The following is a 22,457-nucleotide window of genomic DNA, read 5'->3' on the forward strand; positions in this document are numbered from 1 at the left end:
GCTGGGATTACAGGTGTGAGCCACCGGCCCAGCCCATCACCAGTATTGGTTAAGCACTTTCTTTTTTTATTTTTATTTTTTGACCTTTACAAAATGATGTGCTGTGTGTGTGTGTGTGTGTGTGTGTGTGTGTGTATGTGTGTGTTAAGAGACAGGATCTTATCTTGCTTTATTGCCCAGGCGGAAGTGCAGTGGTATGGTCACAGCTCACTGCAGTCTTGACCTTCTGGGCTCAAGCGATCCTCTCATTATAGTTCTCAGTCTCCCAAAGTAGCTGGGACCACGGATGCACACCATCATGCCCTGCTAATTTTATTTTGTATATTTTTTATAGAGACAGGGTCTCCCTATGTTGCCCAGGCTGTTGTTGAACTTCTGGGCTCAAGCAATCCTCCTACCTCAGCTTCCCAAAGTGCTGGGATTACAGGCGAGAGCCACTGTGTCCAGTTTATTAAGCATATTCGGTGAGCCCAGCTCTTGGCTGGAGACCGAGGAGAACTCCAAAGTGAAAACAGCCTAGTTCCTGCTTGAGAAGAAGGAGATGTGGATTAAGGAGAAAAAGAAGACACGTCCTGAAGACAGACCTGCAGGGAGAACAATGCTGGGATGGAGGAGCAGGCAGCCAGCACATCCTAGGGGCACCGTCTGTGGGCTGGGGCCCCGGGGGGCTTCCTGGAGGAGGAGTGGAGGAGGAGGGGCTCTGCGGAAGCTGTGATGGCCCTTGAGAGTCTTGGTGGAGTGGAGAACGCATCCCAGGTATCCCTGGCTCAGCTCTGAAGAGGAGAGCACAGTCGGTCCCCTGTTCAGGGCCCCAGCCGAGCCCCCGGGGAGGGACAGCCTTCCAGAAGCCCTTTTCTTCCCTGCAGGCAGATGTGGGTGCTTTTCCCAAAAGCTGGGGTGGAACCACCTCTCTCTTTGGAGAAAGTTCTTCCATCAGGACTGCTAACACAACAGGGCTCAGGAGCTCAGTGGACTCTCGACAAGAACGAAGCCAGGTCACAGAGTGCAGCAGGGTTAAGCTCCCTGTGGACCGGGCTGGTCCTACCACTTAGCAGCTTTGGGGATTTTGGGCAAACTCTCGGACTTAACTCTCTGAACTTCAGTTTCTCCTCTGTAAAATACAGTTGTGTCTGCCTTATTGGGTGGTTGTGAGTTTTTCTTTTTAAAATCTTAATTTTTTTTTTTTTTTTTTTTTTTTGAGACAGGGTCTTGCTCCATCACTCAGGCTGGAGGGCACTAATGGCTCACTGTAGCCTCAAATTCCCGGGCTCAAGCAATCCTCCTCTCTCTGCCTCCCAAAGGGCTGGGATTACAGGTGCGCACCACCACATCTGGCTAATTTAAAAAAATCTTTTGTAGATACAGGATCTTGCTATATTGCCCAGGCTGCCCTCGAACTCCTGGCTTCAGCCTCCAAAAGGTTTTGGACTACAGGTGTGAACCTCCATACCCAGTCAGCGAATTTTTCATGTGATAATGTCTATTAAGTGACCGGCACACAGTAGACCCTCGTAAGGCAGCAGTTACCTAGCCAGGTGGGTCACACATATCCAGCACTCAGGAAGTGTCTGCAGAATGAATCAAACACTTTTCCTTTTTCTTTTTGTCTGCCAATACTTGTTCTTTACCTAGAAAGCTAGTTGAGATCAGAAAGCTACAAAGCTTGGAAACAAGCCACCCTGGGCTGGAAGTGGGGGTGTGAGGCAGTGTGCTCACGCCCTGCGTGCTGTGTCCTTTGGGGGTTGATTTGACGGAGTTGAGTATGAAGCCTGGACAATGAGCGGCTCGCCCTGGAACCCCCAGGACAGCTCCCCAGGGGGACTGGGTTAATGGGCTTTCCAGTTACTTGCGCTTTCTAGTTCCAGTACATTCTCCTTTAAAAATACCTTAAAAGTAATATATGTTCATTAAAACAAGGGCTTATATTGAGTTTATGATATGCCAAGCACTGTTCTAGTGTCTCTCTCTCTCTTTTTTTTTCTTTTTTTGAGACAGAGTCTCACTCTATAAAAGACCTTCAAAAATGAAAGGATATACTATGTTCAGGTCTGAAATGCTCAGTATTGTTTTTGTTTTTGTTTGTTTTTTGTTTTTTGAGACAAAGTCTCACTCCATCAACCAAGCCGGAGGGCAGTGGCATGATCTCGCCTCACTGCAACCTCCACTTCCCAGCGATTCTCTTGCCTCAGCCTCCCGAGAAGCTTGAATTACAGGCGTGTGCCACTATGCCCTGCTAATTTTTGTACTTTTTTTAGTGAAGACAGGATTTCACCATGTTGGCCAGGCTGGTCTCAAACTCCTGGCCTCAAGTCATCTGCCTGCCTTGGCCTCCAAAAGGCTGGGATTACAGGTGTAAGCCACCGTGCCCAGTCTAATATGTCTTAATTTGTTCAACTGCATGACAGTTTTACAACATAGGTACTATTATTTTCCGCCTTTTATGGATAAGTAAATGGCGGCACGGAGAGTTCAAATAACTTGCCCAGAGTCAGCCAGCTAAGAACATGAGCCCTAGTAATCTGGTTCTAGAATCCCACTCTTAATCACTAGATTATCATGCCTTATTGTCTCTATGTGTCTTTTTTTTAAATGACTCCAGAATGAGGATCTCACTCTGTTGCCTTGACTGGAGTGCAGTGGTATGATTATGGTTCACTGAAGCCTCAACCCCCAGGGCTCAGGTGATCCTCCTGCCTCAGCCTCCCAAATAGCTGGGACCACAGACACGTGCCATCATGCATGCATGCGTGCCTCCCTCCCTCCCTCCCTCTTTTCTTTTCTTTTCTTTTCTTTTCTTTTCTTTTCTTTTCTTTTCTTTTCTTTTCTTTTCTTTTCTTTTCTTTCTTTCTTTCTTTCTTTCTTTCTTTCTTTCTTTCTTTCTTTCTTTCTTTCTTTCTCCTTCCTTCCTTCCTCTCTCTCTCTCTCTTTCTTTTCTTAGAGGGTCTCACTCTGTTACCCAGGCTAGAGTACAGAGGCACAGCCATGGCTCACTGCAGTTTCAGCCTCCCAAGTTCAGGTGACTGCCCAGCTCAGCTTCCCAAGCAGCTGGAACTACAGGCATGTGCCACCATGCCCTTCTAAGTTTTTTTTTGTGTGTGAGACAGAGTCTCACCCTATCACCCAGGCTGGAGTGCAATGGCACGGCACACTGCAACCTCTGCCTCCCAGGTTCAAACGATTTTCCTGCCTGAACCTCCCGAGTAGCTTGGATTACAGGCGTCCACCACCACACTCAAGTAATTTTTAAAAAATTTTGTAGTTTTAGTAGAGACAAGGTTTCACCATGTTGGCCAGGCTGGTCTCAAACTACTGACCTCATGATCCACCCACCTCAGCCTCCCAAAGTGCTGGGATTACAGGCATGAGCCACCATGTCTGGCCTAATTAAATATATATATATATATATATATTAGACACAGGGTTTCATCATGTTGCCCAGGCTGGTCTCAAACTCCCTGCCTCAGCCTCCCAAAGTGCTGGAATTACAGGTGAGAGCCCCCATGCCTGGCCTTATATATTTGTTATGATACATATATGTAAAAACATAGGTAGGTAAAAATAAGTTAAAGATAACCTACATTCTTAATATCCAAAGGTAATTGTTGTTCCTAACAGTGTAATGAGAAGTTACACACACAACATTTGAAGCAAGACAAACTCATGTTTGAATTCTGGCTTCACTGTTTTTGGGCAGCGTGACCTTGGCATAGAAAACAGATAAAAAAATCTTTTGTAATCTTGGAGGAGGGAAGATCTTTCTTGACACTGATGCCAAAGACAGACAACAGTGAAAAAAATGGACAGATGTTACATATGACAATTAAGAACTTCTGGATGTCATGACAGAGAACAAAACAATATGTAAAGTCAAATAGCAAACTGAGAAAAAATACTTGCTTTAGAAACACATATATGTGGCCAGGTGTGGTGGCTCACATCTGTAATCCCAGCTACTCAGGAGGCTGAGGCAGGAGAATCGCTTGAACCCAGGAGGTGGAAGTTGTGGTGAGCAGCGATCGTGCCACTGCACTCCAGCCTGGGTGACAGAGCGAGACTCCATCTCAAAAAAAAAAAAAGAAAAAGAAAAGAAAAAAGAAACCTATATATGTGTGTAATAGAAATACATGTATGAAGGACTATTTTTAAAATCATTTAGAAGTAGACCTCACTAAAAATGAAAAATTCTGTCAAAGAACTACAAATGGCCAATAAATGCATATTGAACCTTGAGAATAACCAAAAGAATAATTTAAATGGCTGAAGTTCCAGCCCAAGACCTGGGCTTTCTGGCAGGAGTCAGCTCTGGGCGTCTTCGGCTTTACAGATTTTTAAGCAGCCCTTTCTCCTTGCTCTGCAGAAATGGGCAAGTTCATGAAACCTAGGAAGGTGGTGCTTGTCCTGGCGGGACGCTACCCTGGACGCAAAGCCGTTATCGTGAAGAACATCGATGATGGCACTTCAGATCACCCCTGCAGCCGTGCTCTGGTGGCTGCAATTGACCACTATCCCCACAAAGTGACAGATGCCATGGGCAAGATGAAGATCGCCAAGAGGTCAAAGATCAAGTCTTTTGTGAAAGTTTATAACCACAATCACCTAATGCCCACAAGGTACTCTGTGGCTATCCTCTTGGACAAAACTGTCGTCAATAAGGATGTCTTCAGAGATCCTGCTCTGAAATGCAAGGCCCGATGAGAGGTCAAGGTCAAGTTTGAAGAGAGATACAAGACAGGCAAGAACAAGTGGTTCTTCCAGAAGCTGTGGTTTTAGATGCTTTGTTTTGGTCATTAAACATTAAAAAAAAAAAAAAAAGAATAATTAAAATGACAAGATGTGATTTTCATACATCAGATTTGGCAGGGATCAAAAAGACTGCCAACAGCTGGGAGAGATGATGAGCACCTGTAGTCTCAGCTTCTGGGGAGGCCAAGGTGGGAGGATCTCTTGAGCACATGAGTTCGAGGTCAGCCTGGGCAACATAGCGAAACACCATCTCAAAACCAAAACCAAAACCAAATCAAAAGGCTGAGAAAAACCAGTGTTGGCAAGGATGTAGATGCTCTCCTAGACTATGGGTGGTGGGGGGTGGGTGGGTGTGATAAGTACAGCTTTTCAGGACACATGTTGGTAACATGTATCTAAATCCTTGTCCCTGTGCCCACCACTTGGCCTAATATTTCAACTTCAAATAACTTATTATTATCATTTTTTTGAGATGGAGTGTCCGTCTGTTGCCCAGGCTGGAGTGCAGTGGCTCAGTCTTGGTTCATTGTAACCTCTGTCTCCTGAGTTCAAGTGATTCCCTTGCCTCAGCCTCTTGTGTAGCTGGGACCACAGGCACCTGCCACCACACTCAGCTAATTTTTATATTTTTAGTAGAGACAGGGTTTCACTATGTTGGCCAGGCTGGTCTCAAACTCCTGACCTCAGGTGATCACCAGCTTTGGCTTCCCAAAGTATTGGGATTACTGGCGTGAGCCACTGCTCCCAGCCCCAAATAACTTATTCTAATGGAAGGATAAATCATCAAATGAGAATCATGCATATGCTTGGATAGTCACTGGAACATTTTCATAAAAGCAAAAAGCTGGAAACAACCTAAATGTCCTTTAAAAGGGGATTGTAGACCGGGCGCAGTGGCTCAAGCCTGTAATCCCAGCACTTTGGGAGGCCGAGGCAGGTGGATCACGAGGTCAAGAGATCGAGATCATTCTGGTCAACATGGTGAAACCCCGTCTCTACTAAAAATACAAAAAATTAGCTGGGCACGGTGGCGCATGCCTGTAATCCCAGCTACTCAGGAGGCTGAGACAGGAGAATTGCCTGAACCCAGGAGGCGGAGGTTGCAGTGAGCCGAGATCGCACCATTGCACTCCAGCCTGGGTAACAAGAGCGAAACTCCGTCTCAAAAAAAAGAAAAAAAAAAAGAAAGAAAGAAAGTGACAACAGCAAGATGTTGTTGTTGTTGTTGTTATTTGTGCATTTATAAGTGTATTTGCAGATTTATCAAAGACTGGTTTTATAAGCTACATTAATTTAAAAAAAAAACTTATGTAGTCTAGGTGCAGTGACTCACACCTGTAATCCCAGCACTTTAGGAGGATTGCTTGAGTCCAGGGGTTCAAAAGCAGTCTGGGCAACATAGTGAGACCCTGTCTCTACCAAAAAACAAAAACAAAAACAAGCAACCAAAAACTCCCACACTTATTTATTGAACATAAACGTAGAGAAGGCATAATGTGGTGAGTTTTCTCAAAATGAGCACTCTCATGTGACCGCCAGTCAGATGTACAAATTTGTGGGATCCCAGAGCCCCAGCCCCTTTCCTTCTCAGGGGACCATGCTTCGGAATTCCAACACCAGAAATGAGTTTGACTGTGTTTGAACTTTCCGTCAGTGGAATCACAGAGCATGGCCCCTCTTAGGTTTAGCTTCTTTCACTTAACATTATGAAAAGCAGCTGGGGGTACTAGCTGTCACTCATATTCCTTTCTGCATAGTATTTTATTGTACGAATATCCACACATTGTTGATCCATTCTTCTGCTTATGAATATTTGGATTGTTTCCAACTTTGTTTATGAAAAATGATGCCACTATAGATGTCCTCACACATGACTTTTTGTTTATAAATGTGCCAATTTTATTAGGTATATATTTAGCTGGTTAAATGATTTATTTACATTTAGCCTTTTTTTTTTTTTTTTTTTTTGAGACAGTCTCACTCTGTCACCCAGGCTGGAGTTCAGTGGCACAATCCTGGCTCACTGCAACCTCTGCCTCCTGGGTCCAAGCAAATCTCCTGCCTCAGCCTCCCAAGTAGCTGGGACTACAGGCCCTTGCCACTACGCCCAGTTAATTTTTGTATTTTTAGTAGAGACGGGGTTTCACCACGTTGGTTAGGCTGGTCTTGAACTCCTGGTCTCAAGTGATCCGCCAATCTCGGCTTCCCAAACTGCTAGGATTACAGGCATGAGCCATTGTGCCCGGCCGCTTACTTTTAGCTTTAAGAGATAGTGCCAAACCATTTTCCAAAATTGTACCCGATTACATTTCTACCAACAACATTTGGGAGTTTCAGTTCCACCACATACTTGCCAGCAAGTGACATGTCATGTCAATTTTGAGTATACTGGTGGGTGGATATCTCACTGTGGTTTTAACTTGTGATTCACTGATGACTAATGAGGATTAACACTTTTTTAAACAAGTTTCTTGGCCATTTGGACATCCTTTGTGTTCCTAGTCATTTGCTTTTTTTCTGTTGAATTGTTAATCTTTTTCTTATGAATTTGCAGTTCTTTATGCATTTTGGATATTAGATCTTTGTCATTTATATGTATTGCAAAAATATTTTTAAAAATATTTATTTATCGGTTTGTAAAGAAAGGGTCTTGGCTGGGCACGGTGGCTCACGCCTGTAATCCCAGCACTTTGGGAGGCCGAGGCGGGTGGATCACGAGGTCAAGAGATCGAGACCATCCTGGTCAACATGGTGAAACCCCGTCTCTACTAAAAATACAAAAAAAATTAGCTGGGCATGGTGGTGCGTGCCTGTAATCCCAGCTACTCAGGAGGCTGAGGGAGGAGAATTGCCTGAACCCAGGAGGCGGAGGTTGCAGTGAGCCGAGATCGCGCCATTGCACTCCAGTCTGGGTAACAAGAGCAAAACTTCATCTCAAAAAAAAAAAAAAAAAAGAAAGAAAGGGTCTTGTTATGTTGTCCAGGCTGGTCTTGAACTCCTGGGCTCAAGCGATCCCTCTGCCTTGGCCTCTGAAAGTGTTGGGACTATCAGTGTGAGCCACCCTACCCCGATGCGAGAAATCTTTTCCTATTCCAATAGCTTTTCTTTTTACTCTCGTAAGAGTGTTGTTTGATAAATAGGAGCTCTTTAATATAGTCCAATTTATCTACTTTTCTTTTATGATTCATGCTTCTTTATGTCCTGTTTAATACATTTTGCCTAAAATAAGGACATAAATACATTTTTCTATGCCAGTTTCTAAAAGTTTTATTGTTTCACCTTCATGTTCAGAGCCTATCTGTATTTGATTTTTGTGTATCGTATGAAATAGGAGTCAAGATTCACTTTTTTTTATTATACATTACTTTTATTAGGTTTTAAAAATTACAACTATATTCTGTAATTATTATTATTATTATTATTGTACTTTAGGTTCTGGAGTACATGTGCAGATCATGCAGGATTGTTGCATAGGTACATATATGGCAAGGTGGTTTGCTGTCCCCATCCCCCTGTCACCTATATCTGGCATTTCTCCTCATGTTATCTCTCCCCAGGCTCCCCACTCCCCGCTGTCCCTCCTTTAGCCCTCCCAACAGACCCCAATATATGATGCTCCCCTCACTGTGTCCGTGTGTTCTCATTGTTCAACACCTGCCTATGAGTGAGAACATGTGGTGTTTGATTTTCTGTTCTTGTGTTAGTTTGCTGAGAATGATGGTTTCTAGATTCATCCATGTTCTTACAAAGGACACAAACTCACCATTTTTTATGGCTGCATAGTATTCCATGGTGTATATGTGCCACATTTTCCTTGTCCAGTCTATCATTGATGGGCATTTGGGTTGGTTCCAGGTCTTTGTTATTGTAAACAGTGCCGCAATGAACGTACCTATGCATGTGCCTTTGTAATAGAACGATTTATAATCCTTTGGGTATATAACTAGTATTGGGATTTCTGGGTCAAATGGAATTTCTATTTCTAGATCCTTGAGGAATCGCCACACTGTCTTCCACAATGGTTGAACTAATTTACACTCCCACCAACAGTGTAAAAGTGTTCCTATTTCTCCACATTGTCTCCAGCATCTGTTGTCTCCAGATTTTTTAATGATTGCCATTCTAGCTGGCATGAGATGGTATCTCAATGTAGTTTTGATTTGCATTTCTCTAATGACCAGCGATGATGAGCATTTTTTCATGTTTGTTGGTCTCATATATGTCTTCTTTTGAAAAGTGTCTGTTCATATCAAAACCATTCAGGACATAGGCTTAGGCAAGGACTTCATGACTCAAACACCAAAAGCATTGACAACAAAAGCCAAAATAGACAAATGAGATCTGATTAAACTCCAGAGCTTCTGTACAGCACAAGAAACAATCATTAGAGTGAACCAGCAACCAACAGAATGGAAAAAATTTTTGCAATCTACTCATCTGACAAAGGGCTAATATCTAGAATCTACAAAGAACTAAAACATTTATAAGAAAAAACAAACCCATTCAAAAGTGGGCAAAGGACATGAACAGACATTTTTCACTTTTTTCCCTATATGGTTATGCAGCTGACCCAGCACCACTAATTGAAAAGATCCATCTCTTCCCCACTGTGTTGACGTGTCGTCTTAATTGTCTGTATACGTGTGTGCTGTCATTGTATTAATTTAATTTGGGCTATTTTAGTTATTGCACAGTATTCTGCCCTTGTCTACGGTTTCTTTTTCCATGGTTTATGGTACTTAAGGTACAGTACAATGACATATTTTGAGAGAGAGGGACCACATTCACATAACTTTCTTTCCAATATATTATTGTAATTGTTCTATTTTATTATTAATTTTTGCTGTCAATTGCTTAATGGGACTAATTTATAAGTCAAATTGTATTATAGGTGTGTAACAGAAAAAACCCACAGTATATACAGGGTGTGATGTTACCTGTGACTTCAGGCATCCACTGGGGGTCTTGAGACATATCCCCCACAGATAAGAAGAAACGACTGTAGTCCAAATCCTTCAACTTTGTTCTTATTTTTCAAGACTTTCTTAGCTACTCTTGGCCCCTCGTATTTTCACATAAATTCTAGAATTGATTTGTCCATTTCAACTTCCCTCATTCCTGTCTCCCCATGCCCCTGCCACCAAAACAAACAAACAAACAAACAAACAAAAAAAACCTCACTGGGATTTCAATCGTGATTGCTTTGAATCTATAGGACAAATTAGGGAGAACTGATATCTTTACAATACTATTTCTTTAATTTTTTATTTTTTTTGAGACAGAGTCTCGCTCTGTCACCCAGGCTGGAGTGCAGTGGTGTGACCCTGGCTCGCTGGAACCTCCGCCTTCCGGGTTCAAGTGATTCTCCCACCTCAGCCTCCCAAGTAGCTGGGACTATAGGCACCCGACACTATGCTTGACTAATTTTTGTATTTTTGGTAGAGATGGGGTTTCACCATGTTGGCCAGGCTGGTCTCAAACTCCTGGCCTCAAGTGATCTACCTGCCTCAGCTTCCCAAATTGCTGGGACTACAGGTGTGAGCCACCGCCCCTAGCCAATACTGAGTACTTGAATCCTGAATATAGGATATGCTTTCATTTTTGAGAATCTTCTTTTGTAATCCTCAATAAAGTTGTATGATTTTCTATGTAGCAGCTCTGCATAGTTTCGTTGGGTTTATCCTTGCCTATTTATGTCCTTGATGCTACCGTATATAATATTTAATTTTTGTCAAATTCTGATTAGACAGAAATGCAATGATTTTTTTTAAATTTTGACTTGTATTTAGTGATCTTGTTAAATTCATTTATTGATGAGAGCGGTTTTTTTTTTTTTTTTTTTTTTTGAGACAGGGTCTCACTCTGTCACTCAGGCTGGAGTGTAGTGGTGAGATCTCTGCTCACTACAACCTTCACCTCCTGGGTTCAAGCGATTCTCCTACCTCAGCCGCCAGAGTAGCTGGGATTATAGGCATGCACCACCATGCCTGGCTAATTTTTGTATTTTTAGTAGAGATGGGGTTTCACCATGTTGACCAGGCTGGTCTCCAACTCCTGACCTCAAATGATCCACCCGCCTTGGCCTCCTAAAGTGCTGGGATTATAGGCATGGACCACCATGCCTGGTCATGGTAGCAGTCTATCTGTAGATTTGTTTAGATTTTCTAGGTCTATAATAATGTCATTTGTGTATTATAGGAATTTTAATTTCTTCCTTCCTAATTTTTTTTTTAATTTTATTTGTTTTTATTTATTTATTTTGAGGCAGGGTCTCACTTTGTCACCCAGGCTGAAGTATAGTGGTGCCATCTTGACTCATTGCAGCCTCGGCCTCCCAGGTTCAACTGATCCTCCTGCCTCAGCCCCCCAGGTAGTTGATACTAGACAGGCACACCACCATGCCCAGCTAACTTACTGATTCTTAAACATTTTACTTATCCTCTCCTCCCCCATACATCTCTTTTTTCTCCTCCTCCTTTCTTTTTCTTCCGCTTTTTCTTGTTTGTAATTGTTGCATTGGCTAAGACCTCTACTACTGTGTTAAAAAGAAGTAGTAATAATGGGCATCACTGCTCTAATCTCAGTGGAATGCTTTTAATATTTCACCATTAAGTATGATATTTGCTGTAGAATTTTAAAATTTGAAGTGATATCCACCTAACATAACATTTAGTGTCACTTGGTAATTCACAACATTGGGCAATCACTACCTCTGTCTGGTCCAGAACATTTCTGTCATTCCAAAATAAACTCTGTTCCTATTCAGCAATTACTCCGCATTCCCCTAAACCTCCCACCTCTGGCCACCAGCAATCTGTATACTGTTTCTATGGATTTATTTGTTCTGGATATTTCATATAAGTAAAATCATACAATATCCCTGGTTTTTTGTGTCTGACTTCTCTTACTACCCTGTTTTCAAGATTCATTCATGCTGTAGCACAAATCAGTACTTCATTCCTTTTTATGGCAGAATAATATTCCATTGCATGTATATCACATTTGTTTACCCATTCAGATGTTGCTGGACATTGGATGGTTTCTGTCGTTTGGCACTGTGAGTAGTGTTGCTACGAACACTCATGTACAGTAGTTTCTCCTTCCCACCATCTGTGGTTTTGTTTTCCATTGTTTCAGTCACCCACCATCCAAAGATATCAAATGAAAAATTCCAGAAATAAACAATTTATAAGTTTTTTTCTTTTTCTGAGAAAGAGTCTTACTCTGTCATCCAGGGTAGAGTGCAGTGGCGTGATCTCGGCCGACTGCAACCTCTGCCTCTGGGTTCAAGTGATTCTTGTGCCTCAGCCTCCAGAGTAGCTGGGATTTTTTTTGTGTTTTTAGTAGAGATGGGGGGTTTCACCATGTTGGTCAGGCCAGTCTCAAAGTCTTGACCTCCGGTCATCTGCCTGCCTCAGCCTCCCAACGTGCTGGGATTACAGGTGTGAGCTATCAGCTTTGCCCAACAATTCGTAAGTTTTAAATTGTGTGCTGTTCTGAGTAGTGTAATGAAACCTTGTGCTGCCTGGTTCTGTCCCATCCGGGATATGACTCATTCCTTTGTTCCGCTTGCACGCTGTATTTACTACCGGCCCATTAGTTACCAACATCATCTTGTTTGCTCCTAACATCCAGCCATCAACATAATCACGGTTTGATTATCCAGGATCGCCCAAAGCAGATGATCCTCCTCACACATCAGAAGGTCAACAGTAGCCTAATGCTACATTGCAATGCGTGTCATTCACCTCACTTTATCTCATCACATAGGCATTTCAGCCTTCCACATCCTAAGGAGTAGAAGGGTGAGCACAACACAGTAAGATATTATGGGAGTGGTGGGAGAAGTTAAAAAAAAAAAACAACCTACAGTGTAGATGGGATTTGGTACTTTCCAAGGTTTAAGGCATCCACTGGAAACCTTGGAAAGTATTCCCTGCAGATAAAGGCAGACTACTGTTCAAGGATTTTTTTTGAGCCCGTTTTAAATAATAATAATAATAATAATAATAATAATTATTATTATTATTATTATTATTTGAGACGGAGTTTCGCTCATTACCCAGGCTGGAGTGCAATGGCGCCATCTCGGCTCACCGCAACCTCCACCTCCTGGGTTCAGGCAATTCTCCTGCCTCAGCCTCCTGAGTAGCTGGGATTACAGGCAAGCGCCACCGTGCCCAGCTAATCTTTTGTATTTTTAGTAGAGACAGGGTTTCACCATGTTGACCAGGATGGTCTCAATCTCTTGACCTCGTGATCCACCCACCTCGGCCTCCCAAAGTGCTGGAATTACAGGCGTGAGCCACCGTGCCCAGCCTAAATTCTTTTAGGTATGTACCTAGGAGAGGACTTTCTGGGTCATATGATAATTCTATGTTTAGCTTTTTGAGGAACCACCAAACTGTTACATTTCTACCAGAAATGTATGAGGGTTCTGATTTCTCCACATTCTCACCAACATTCATTATCTTCCACTTTCAAAAATTTCAGCTGTCCTCTTGAACATATTCTTTATCAAATTAAGGAAGTTTCCTTCTGGGACAGAATCACTTTGTAATATGCTTGACAAAACTGCATTCTCTCAATCTAGTGATGGGAAAACATCAGAGAAATCTGCACTGAGACATTTTACAAAACTAAGCATTCTTCAAAAAGTGTTAATGTCATAAAGACAAAGAAAGACTGAGGAACAGTTCCAGATTGGAGGAAAGTAAGTAGACGTGACAATTAAATGCTAGATGGGATCTTGGACTGGATCCTGGGTCAGAAAGGTACGTTAACGGGAAATCTAGCAAACTTTCAAGAAGGTGGCCAGGCGCGGTGGCTCATGCCTGAAATTCCAGAACTTTGGGAGGCCTGAGGTATGGAGTTTGAGACCAGCCTCACTCACCCACAACCACCCCATATGGTTTTTTGTTTCGAAGTGGAGTCTCACTCTGTCACCCATGCTGGAGTGCAGTGGTGTAATCTCAGCTCACTGTAGGCTCCACCTCCCAGGTTCAAGTGATTCTCGTGCCTTAGCCTCTCAAGTAGCTGAGATTACAGGCACGGGCCACCACACCTAGCTAGTTTTTGTATTTTTAGTAGAGACTGGATTTCTCTACGTTGGCCAGGCTGGTCTTGAAGTCCTGACCTCAAGCAATCCGCCTGTCTTGGCCTCCCAAAGTGCTGGGATTATAGGTGTGAGCTATCTCGACTCAGCCCCATGTGCTATTTTGAAGTGTGTTGTTTAATCTCCAAGTGTTTTTGGATTTTCCAGCTATTTTTCTGTTACTGACTTTTAGTTTAATTCCACTGTAGTCTGAGGACAGAGATATGATTTCCATTGTTTTAAACGTTGGCTAGGCACAGTGGCTCAGGCCTGTAATTCCAGCACTTTGGGAGGCTAAGGTGGGAGGATGGCCTGAGCTCAGGAGTTCGAGACCAGCCTGGCCAACATGGTGAAACCCCATCTCTACCCAAAATACAAAAAGTTAACTGGGCATGATGGTGTGTACTTGTGGTCCCAGCTACTCAGGAGACTGAGGTGGGAGGATCGCTTGAACCTGGGAGGCAGAGGCTGCAGTGAGCTGAAACGGCACCATTGCACTCCAGCCTACGTGACGGAGTAAGACCCTGTCTTAAAAAAAAACAAAGCTAAGGTTTTTTTTTTAAATTATCATTACTATTTAAAAATTTTTTCCTGTTCACTTAGAGGGAATGGAAGGTGGTTTTCTTTTTTAATGGCCCAGAAGTTGTTCTTTTTTAATGGCCCAACATCTTGGCGAATGTTTCACATGGGCTTAAGAAGAGAAGAATGTGCCGGGCGCGGTGGCTCAAGCCTGTAATCCCAGCACTTTGGGAGGCCGAGGCGGGTGGATCACGAGGTCAAGAGATCGAGACCATCCTGGTCAACATGGTGAAACCCCGTCTCTACTAATACAAAAAATTAGCTGGGCATGGTGGCGCGTGCCTGTAATCCCAGCTACTCAGGAGGCTGAGGCAGGAGAATTGCCTGAACCCAGGAGGCGGAGATTGCGGTGAGCCGAGATCGCGCCATTGCGCTCCAGCCTGGGTATCAAGAGCGAAACTCCGTCTCAAAAAAAAAAAAAAAGAAGAGAAGAATGTGTATTCTACTGTTGCTGAATGAAGTTGTCTATAAGTAGCCATCACATCCCGTGGATTGGTGGTGGTGTTGAGTTTGCCTAAGTCCTTACAGCTTTTTTGGCTGCTGGATCTGTCTCATTATGAAAAGGGAGGTTGGAGTCTCCACCTATAATAGTGGCCTCACGTATTTCTCCTTGGAGTTCCATCAGGTGTTCCCTCATGTACCACTGCGACCAGCTACACCACTGACTTTCAAACTGATTATTTGTATAATTGACCGTTAGCTACTATATTTGTTACTGTTTTCTATTTGTTGTTCTTGTTCTTCATTCCTAATTTTGTCTTTCACCCTTTTTTTGCCTTTTGTGGTTTTAATTAGGCATTTTGTATGATTCTGTTTTATGTCCTTTCTTGGCATATCAATTATACTTTTTTTTACTTTTTTTTTTTGAGATAGAGTCTCACTATGTCACTGAGGCTGGAGTGTAGTGGTGTGATATCAGCTCACTGCAACCTCCACCTCCTGGGCTCAAGGGATTCTCCTGCCTCAGCCTCCTGAGTAGCTGGGATTATAGGCATGCACCACCACACCCAGCTAATTTTGTATTTTCAGTAGAGACAGGGTTTCACTATGCTGACCAGGGTGGTCTCAAACTCCTAACCTCAAGTGATCTGCTCACTTCAGCCTCCTGAAGTGCTTGGATTAAAGGTGTGAGCCACCGCACCTGGCTACTTTTTTTTTTTACTTTTTTAAAGGGTTGTCCTAGGGTTTGCAGTATACATCTACAATTAAATTTAGTCCTCTTTCAACTAACACTGTGTTTTTTCAAGGGTTGTGTAAATACCTTGTAATAAAACATTCCTAACTCATCTCTCCTGTTCCTTGTATTGTTCTTATTCATTCCATTTTATACATAAGCATATATATACACACACACATAAGTGTAATCATACATAATTGAATACATTGTTGTTATGTTGAACAAACTGTTTTCTGTGAGATCAATTAAGATTAAGAAAAATGAAAGTTTTTCTTTTACCTCCATTTATTCATTCTCTGGTCCTCTTCCTTTCTCTCTATGAATCTGAGTTTCTGACCTACATTATTTTGGTTCTCTTTGAAGAACTTATGTTAACATTTCTTGCAAGACAGTTTTAATGACAACAAATTCGCTTTCAAATTTCTTTCCTCCTCCCCCTCCAAAAAGCATAAGGAGATTTTTCCCAGAAATTCACTGTGAGAACTGCAAGGTAAATCTCACAAATATGTGAGGACTCCATCAATGACAAATTGGATAAAGAACATGTGGTACAGATACACCATGGAATATTATACAGCCATAAAAAAGAAAGAGATGTTGTCTTTTGGGGAACATGGATAGAGCTGGAGGCCATTAGCCTTTGCAAACTAACACAGGAACAGAAAACCAAATACTGAATGTTCTCACTTAGAAGTGGAAGCTGAATGATGAGAACACATGGACACAAAGAAGGGAACAGCAGACACCTGAGCCTATCTGAGGGTGGAGGATTGGAGGAGGGAGAGACTCAGAGAAAAAAATTATTGGGTACTAGGTTTAATACCTGGTGTAAGGGTTGTTAGGTTCTTGCCAAGTTTAAATGGAAGAAACTGAGGCCAGCACAAGAAGATGCAACATGAATTTATTTGGCTCCCGGGGGAGGTTCTGCGGTCCAACAGGAGGTGCTGGAGAAGTCGCACGGACTCCTCTCAGACGTGGGGTTTTATAGGGAGTGGAGACGTTTGATTGGTTGAGCCCACGGGGAGTGGGGCCCGGATGGGATAAAATGCTATCAGGTAGGTCCTGGTGGGGCTTCTTTTCCAGGCTCCCGGCGAGGGGTGGGGGGTGTGTCCGAGCGCCCAGCGCAGGAGGGGGGTGTGTCCGAGCGCCGGGCGAGGTGACCGGCCTTACACCTGGGTGATGAAATAATCTGCTCAACAAACTCCCCTGACATGAGTTTACCTATATAACAAACCTGCACATGTACCCTTGAACCTAAAATAAAAGTTAAAAAAATTAATCAAACATATATACCCAAAGGATTATAAATCATTCTATTATAAAGACACATGCACACGTATGTTCATAGCGGCACTGTTTACAATAGCAAAGACCTGGAACCAACCCAAATGCCCATCGATGATAGACTGGACAAGGAAAATGTGGCACATATACACCATGGAATACTATGCAGCCATAAAAAATGATGAGTTCCTGTCCTTTGTAGGGACATGGATGAATCTGGAAGTCATCATTCTCAGCAAACTAACACAAGAACAGAAAATCAAACACTGCATGTTCTCACTCATAGGTGGGTGTTGAACAATGAGAACACACGGACACAGTGAGGGGAGCATCATATATTGGGGTCTGTTGGGAGGGCTAAAGGAGGGACAGCGGGGAGTGGGGAGCCTGGGGAGAGATAACATGAGGAGAAATGCCAGATATAGGTGACAGGGGGATGGGGGCAGCAAACCACCTTGCCATATATGTACCTATGCAACAATCCTACACGATCTGCACATGTACTCCAGAACCTAAAGTACAATAATAATAATAATAATAATTACAGAATATAGTTGTAATTTTTAAAACCTAATAAAAGTAATGTATAATAAAAAAAAGTGAATCTTGACTCCTATTTCATACGATACACAAAAATCAAATACAGATAGGCTCTGAACATGAAGGTGAAACAATAAAACTTTTAGAAACTGGCATAGAAAAATGTATTTATGTCCTTATTTTAGGCAAAATGTATTAAACAGGACATAAAGAAGCATGAATCATAAAAGAAAAGTAGATAAATTGGACTATATTAAAGAGCTTCTATTTATCAAACAACACTCTTACGAGAGTAAAAAGAAAAGCTATTGGAATAGGAAAAGATTTCTCACATTGGGGTTGGGTGGCTCACACTGATAGTCCCAACACTTTCAGAGGCCAAGGCAGAGGGATCGCTTGAGCCCAGGAGTTCAAGACCAGCCTGGACAACATAACAAGACCCACCTTGGCCTCCCAAAGTGCTAGGATTACACTTCTAGAATGGTGCAGTAAGGACTTCAAAAAATTCAATTTTCCATGACAGCCATAAGGACATTGGCAACAAAGGAATCAACAAAGGAATCAATTGGCAACAAAAAATCAACTTTTCTAGGCTTTGGAAGTTAACCACCAGGTTTCAACAAAGAAGGAGCTTTTAGTCAAGAGGCAAAGTTGCATCTCTGAAAGAAGAGTGAGTTTTGTAGCACTTTGGCTTGCTCTGTTTCCATACCCTCTCCCAGATCCACGATAGCCTTGAAAACTAGAAGCCTCACAGAGAATCACAACTTAACTGGAGCATTCCTTCTTGCATTCTTATTCCTTTGTGTTCAATAATTTCCCTTCTGTTGAAGAGCCTCCTTTAGTATTTCCTTTATTATTTTATTATTATTTTTATTTGAGACAGGGTCTCATCCTTTTGGCTAGGCTGGAGTGCAGTGGTGTGATCTTGGCTCACCACAACCTCCACCTCCCGGGCTTAAGCAATTCTTGTGCCTCAGCCTCCCAAGTAGCTGGGACTACGGGCATGCATTACCACGCCCAGCTAATTTTTGTATTTTTAGTAGAGATGGGGTTTCACCATGTTGGCCAGGCTGGTCTTGAACTCCTGGCCTCAAGTGAGTGATCCGCCTGCCTCAACCTCCCAAAGTGCTGGAATTACAGGTGTGAGCCACCGCACCTGGCCTCATTTTACCTTCATTTCTGAAAGAACTTTTAATTGAGAATAGAATTCTAGGTTAGCTGTTATTTTGCTTGAGCGTGTAGGAGCCAAGGAAAACTTCTGTGTCCTCCAGAGTTTCACTGGACATGAACTAGCAGATTAATAGGGAAAGAAGGCATATAAATTTTTTGTAGCATGCACCAACATGGAAGCCATATACAAAGTATTCAGATGCAAAGAGGGGACAGAACGTTCAGGCCTAAATACTCTTCTTAGGGGAGAGATCTTTGGAGCAGGGAGGCAGATATTATTTTGTAAATGATTTTCTTTGGAAGCTGGTTTGGACATTACAGGAAAGTGAAGGGCAGCAGTGCACAGAAACACAGGTTGTCCTAGTATGCAAATTAAGTCTCCTAAATAATTTCGTAGAGTCGCCTTCAAAAGAATTGATTAAGCCTGGGTGCAGTGGCTCACTCCTGTAATCCTACCACTTTGGGAGGCTGAGGCGTGTGAATTACCTGAATCAGGAGTACAAGAGCAGCCTGGACAACATGATGAAATCCCGTCTGTACTAAAAACTACAAAAAAATTAGCCAGGAGTGGTGGCAGGCACCTATAATCCCAGCTACTTGGGAGGCTGAGACAGGAGAATCCCTTAAACCGGGGAGGCGGAGGTTGCTGTGAGCTGAGATGGCACCATTGCACTCCAGCCCGGGCAATGAGAGTGAAACTCCATCTCAAAAAAAAAAAAAAAAAGAATTGATGAAAAGTTTTCTGGGTATGGTGATGACTTCCAGCTTTTTCTCTTTGCCTGTGGTTAATCTTTCCTGATTATTTGATGAGATTCCTAGGGAGGGGGTTTTAATTGTATTTCATTTGGAAAGGAGCTTTCTTAGTCCATAAGGAAATTCCAGAGAGAGTGCCTCCAAGTGCTTTGGGAAAGAGGATCAGAGAGACAGGAATGTTGGGGGGAAGGTCAGAAAGAGCTCTTGTTTCTGAGGCTTATTTCTGAGGCCTTTTAATTTTCAAAGCACTCAGCATGTCAGGGTGCCATATTTTGGGGAATCGTTTTCTGAGCCACCGCAAGCTCTACAAATATTCCATTGGATTATTCTGGATTATTCTCTAGGCTTCCAAACTTTCTGCTGAATAACTATTAATTAATTATTATTCTTTTGAAAATGATGTGTCCTTTTATTCTGTGGTCACATTACAAGGTTTTTTTTTTTTTTTTTGTCTTTCATTTTCTGCACTTTTAGTATAGCTAGTCGAGTCAGTTTTTTAGTGTTCATTCCTGTTGACATTCATGGGGCTTCTTGGGTCTGTGACTTGATATCTTTCATCACTTGGCAACAGGCTCTTCAAACATTGTTCCTTTCCCTTCTTTTTCTCTTGTCTGAAATTCCAATTACACGTATGTTTGACCTTTTCACCATGTCCCATGTGTCACCTAAGTTGTTTAATGAATGCTAGGCATTGTGCATAAAAAATTATGGAGATAATTTGAGGCTCTCACGATGTTACTTTTCTCAACAGAGGATTATTTTTTATGTTGGCAAGCAGTTCGAATAAATACAGATTACCTTAATCCAGTCTGAGCCTGATTTGGTTTGAAATCAAATTTTAGTCTTTAGAAGGATCAGGTTATTTTGATTTTGCCTTTATTCTTAGGGTGTAGGTCTTCTGGGATCCTAACTGGAGGCCTGGGGTTTTTATTTCTCCACAGTGAACCCTGAACTTCTAAGGTTTGTCTCTTTAGTGATGTGAGACTGCTGAGAATACTGCTCAGCTTTCAACCTGCCAGGCTCGATGCTACATATGCATCAGCTAAGACCCCAAGGGGAGTGCGTCTGAGCCTCTTAGCTTAGCCCCATGGCACTTATGAATTGGCTAATGCTTCAGTGGGGAGCCAGGCATCCTGCCAGCCTCACTTCAGTGCACCTTCTTTTTCTCAGGGATTTGGTTTTTTTTTTTTTTTTTTTTTTTTTTTGAGACAGAGTTTCGCTCGTTACCCAGGCTGGAGTGCAATGGCGTGATCTCGGCTCACCGCAACCTCCGCCTCCTGGATTCAGGCAATTCTCTTGCCTCAGCCTCCTGAGTAGCTGGGACTACAGGCATGCGCCACCATGCCCAGCTAATTTTTTGTATTAGTAGAGACGGGGTTTCACTATGTTGACCAGGATGGTCTCGATCTCTTGACCTCGTGATCCACCCGCCTCGGCCTCCCAAAGTGCTGGGATTACAGGCTTGAGCCACCGCGCCCGGCGGGATTTGGTTTTTTTAGGTACCTTCTATCTGCAAACAGCAAATCGAAAATGTAAATAACCTTTTTATTTGGGAATGAAAGTTGCAAAACAGGATGGAGTTCCCATACATCCTTTATCCAGTTTCCCTAATTTTTAACATCTTGTCTCACTAGCTGTGTTACATTTAGGAAAATGAAGCTCACATTGATACAGTGCTGTTAGCTGAACTGTGTTTATTCAGATTTCACCAGGTTTTTCATGATGTCCTTTTTCTGTTCCAGGGTAGAATCCAGGGTACCACATTATGTTTATTTGCCCTATCTCCTGAGTACGTTATGGTCTGTAACAGTTATCATCAGCCTTTTTGTTTTGTTTTGTTGTTTACGACCTTGAGAATTTTGAGAAGTACTGGTTAGGTGTTTTGTAGAATGTCCCTCAGTTTGGGCTTGTCCAGTGTTTTCTTATGATTAGACGGGATCATGGGTTTGGGAGAAAAATGTCAGAGATGCTAAGTACTCTACGGATTGCATCATGTCAGGGAGTACATGATGTAAACGTAACTTTTGACTAATGCTTTCAACTTTGATCACTTAGTTGTGAAAGTTGATTACACAAGTTGGGTCATTTTTGTCATACCCAACTATATCGGAGTCGAGGGGCTGTGGGAAAAAGCACTTGAGGCACATAGAACTGCTGCAAGTATTGAATTATCTGCAAGTCCAGCTGCTAAAACTGCCTGTAACCTGAAGACCAATTTTACTAGCAGCTGCTGAAATGACCTGCTGTGACTATAAGATTAGTTTTACCCATGGTGTCACTCTTTAGAGCTTGCTAGCTATCCAGAGCTTCTCTAATGCCCATGAGCTTTCTTTTAAAACAGTACATAACATTTATCGTTTTTTTTTTTTTTTTTTTTTTTTTTTGAGGAGTTTTGTTCTTATTTTCCAGGCTGGAGTACAATGGCGCGGTCTTAGCTCACTAGAACCTCCAGTTCCCGGGTTCAGGCAATTCTTCTGTCTCAGCCTCCTGAGTAGCTGAGATGACAGGCACCCACCACACCTAGCTAAGTTTTGTTTTAGTAGAGATGGGGTTTCACCATGTTGGCCAGGCTGGTCTCGAACTCCTGACCTCAGGTGATCTACTCGCCTCGGCCTCCTAAAGTGCTGGGATTACAGGCATAAGTCATTGCACCCGGCCAACATTTATCTTTTTAATAAAGCCCCCAATCTTTTCTTTGTTCTGCAGACAAACCTAAAACCATCCAGTCTATGTGTATGCCCTAAAGTGCAATTCTTGCTTCCCAAAATAAAAAGTTAAATTTAGAGATTTGTCTCTACGTTTTATTTTGACTTTGACATAGTTAAAGCAGTGTCTGCCAGATTTCTCCAGTAAAGTTATGTTTTCCTCTTTCTGCACTGTATGCTTTGGAAGTGGGTCTCTGAGAACAGCCCTCACACAAGGAGATTTAAGCTCCACCCAGTAAAGACGAGTATCTACTGATCTAATTTGGAATTTTTTCTGTATGGAAAAGTTGTTGCTCAAATAGTTTTTTACTTTTGTTGTCATTAAACCAGTGTTTCTACTTGTTCAGTGTAAGCATTGGTCTAATACAAGCTAGTTTGCTGTGACCGGAAACAGAAGTCTGCTGCATTTGTT

General features: G+C 42.5%; 1 protein-coding gene across 1 annotated transcript; it reads left to right on the top strand.

The window, feature by feature from the left end:
• The first annotated feature begins 4,359 nt into the window (after nucleotides 1-4,359).
• Nucleotides 4,360-4,695, top strand: LOC105707386 (large ribosomal subunit protein eL27-like). The gene has a single exon (XM_064382935.1). The coding sequence runs from the start codon at nucleotides 4,360-4,362 to the stop codon at nucleotides 4,693-4,695; it is 336 nt and encodes a 111-aa protein (XP_064239005.1).
• The last annotated feature ends 17,762 nt before the right edge of the window (nucleotides 4,696-22,457 follow it).

This window comes from Aotus nancymaae, unplaced genomic scaffold (assembly GCF_030222135.1).
Source record: "Aotus nancymaae isolate 86718 unplaced genomic scaffold, 86718_ANA_hifiasm-v0.15.2.pri h1tg000030l, whole genome shotgun sequence".
NCBI lineage: Eukaryota > Metazoa > Chordata > Mammalia > Primates > Aotidae > Aotus > Aotus nancymaae.

What these genes read in the sequence shown, in the direction of transcription:
- LOC105707386 (XM_064382935.1), top strand. Translation starts at nt 4,360, where the DNA reads ATGGGCAAGTTCATGAAACCTAGGAAGGTGGTGCTTGTCCTGGCGGGA.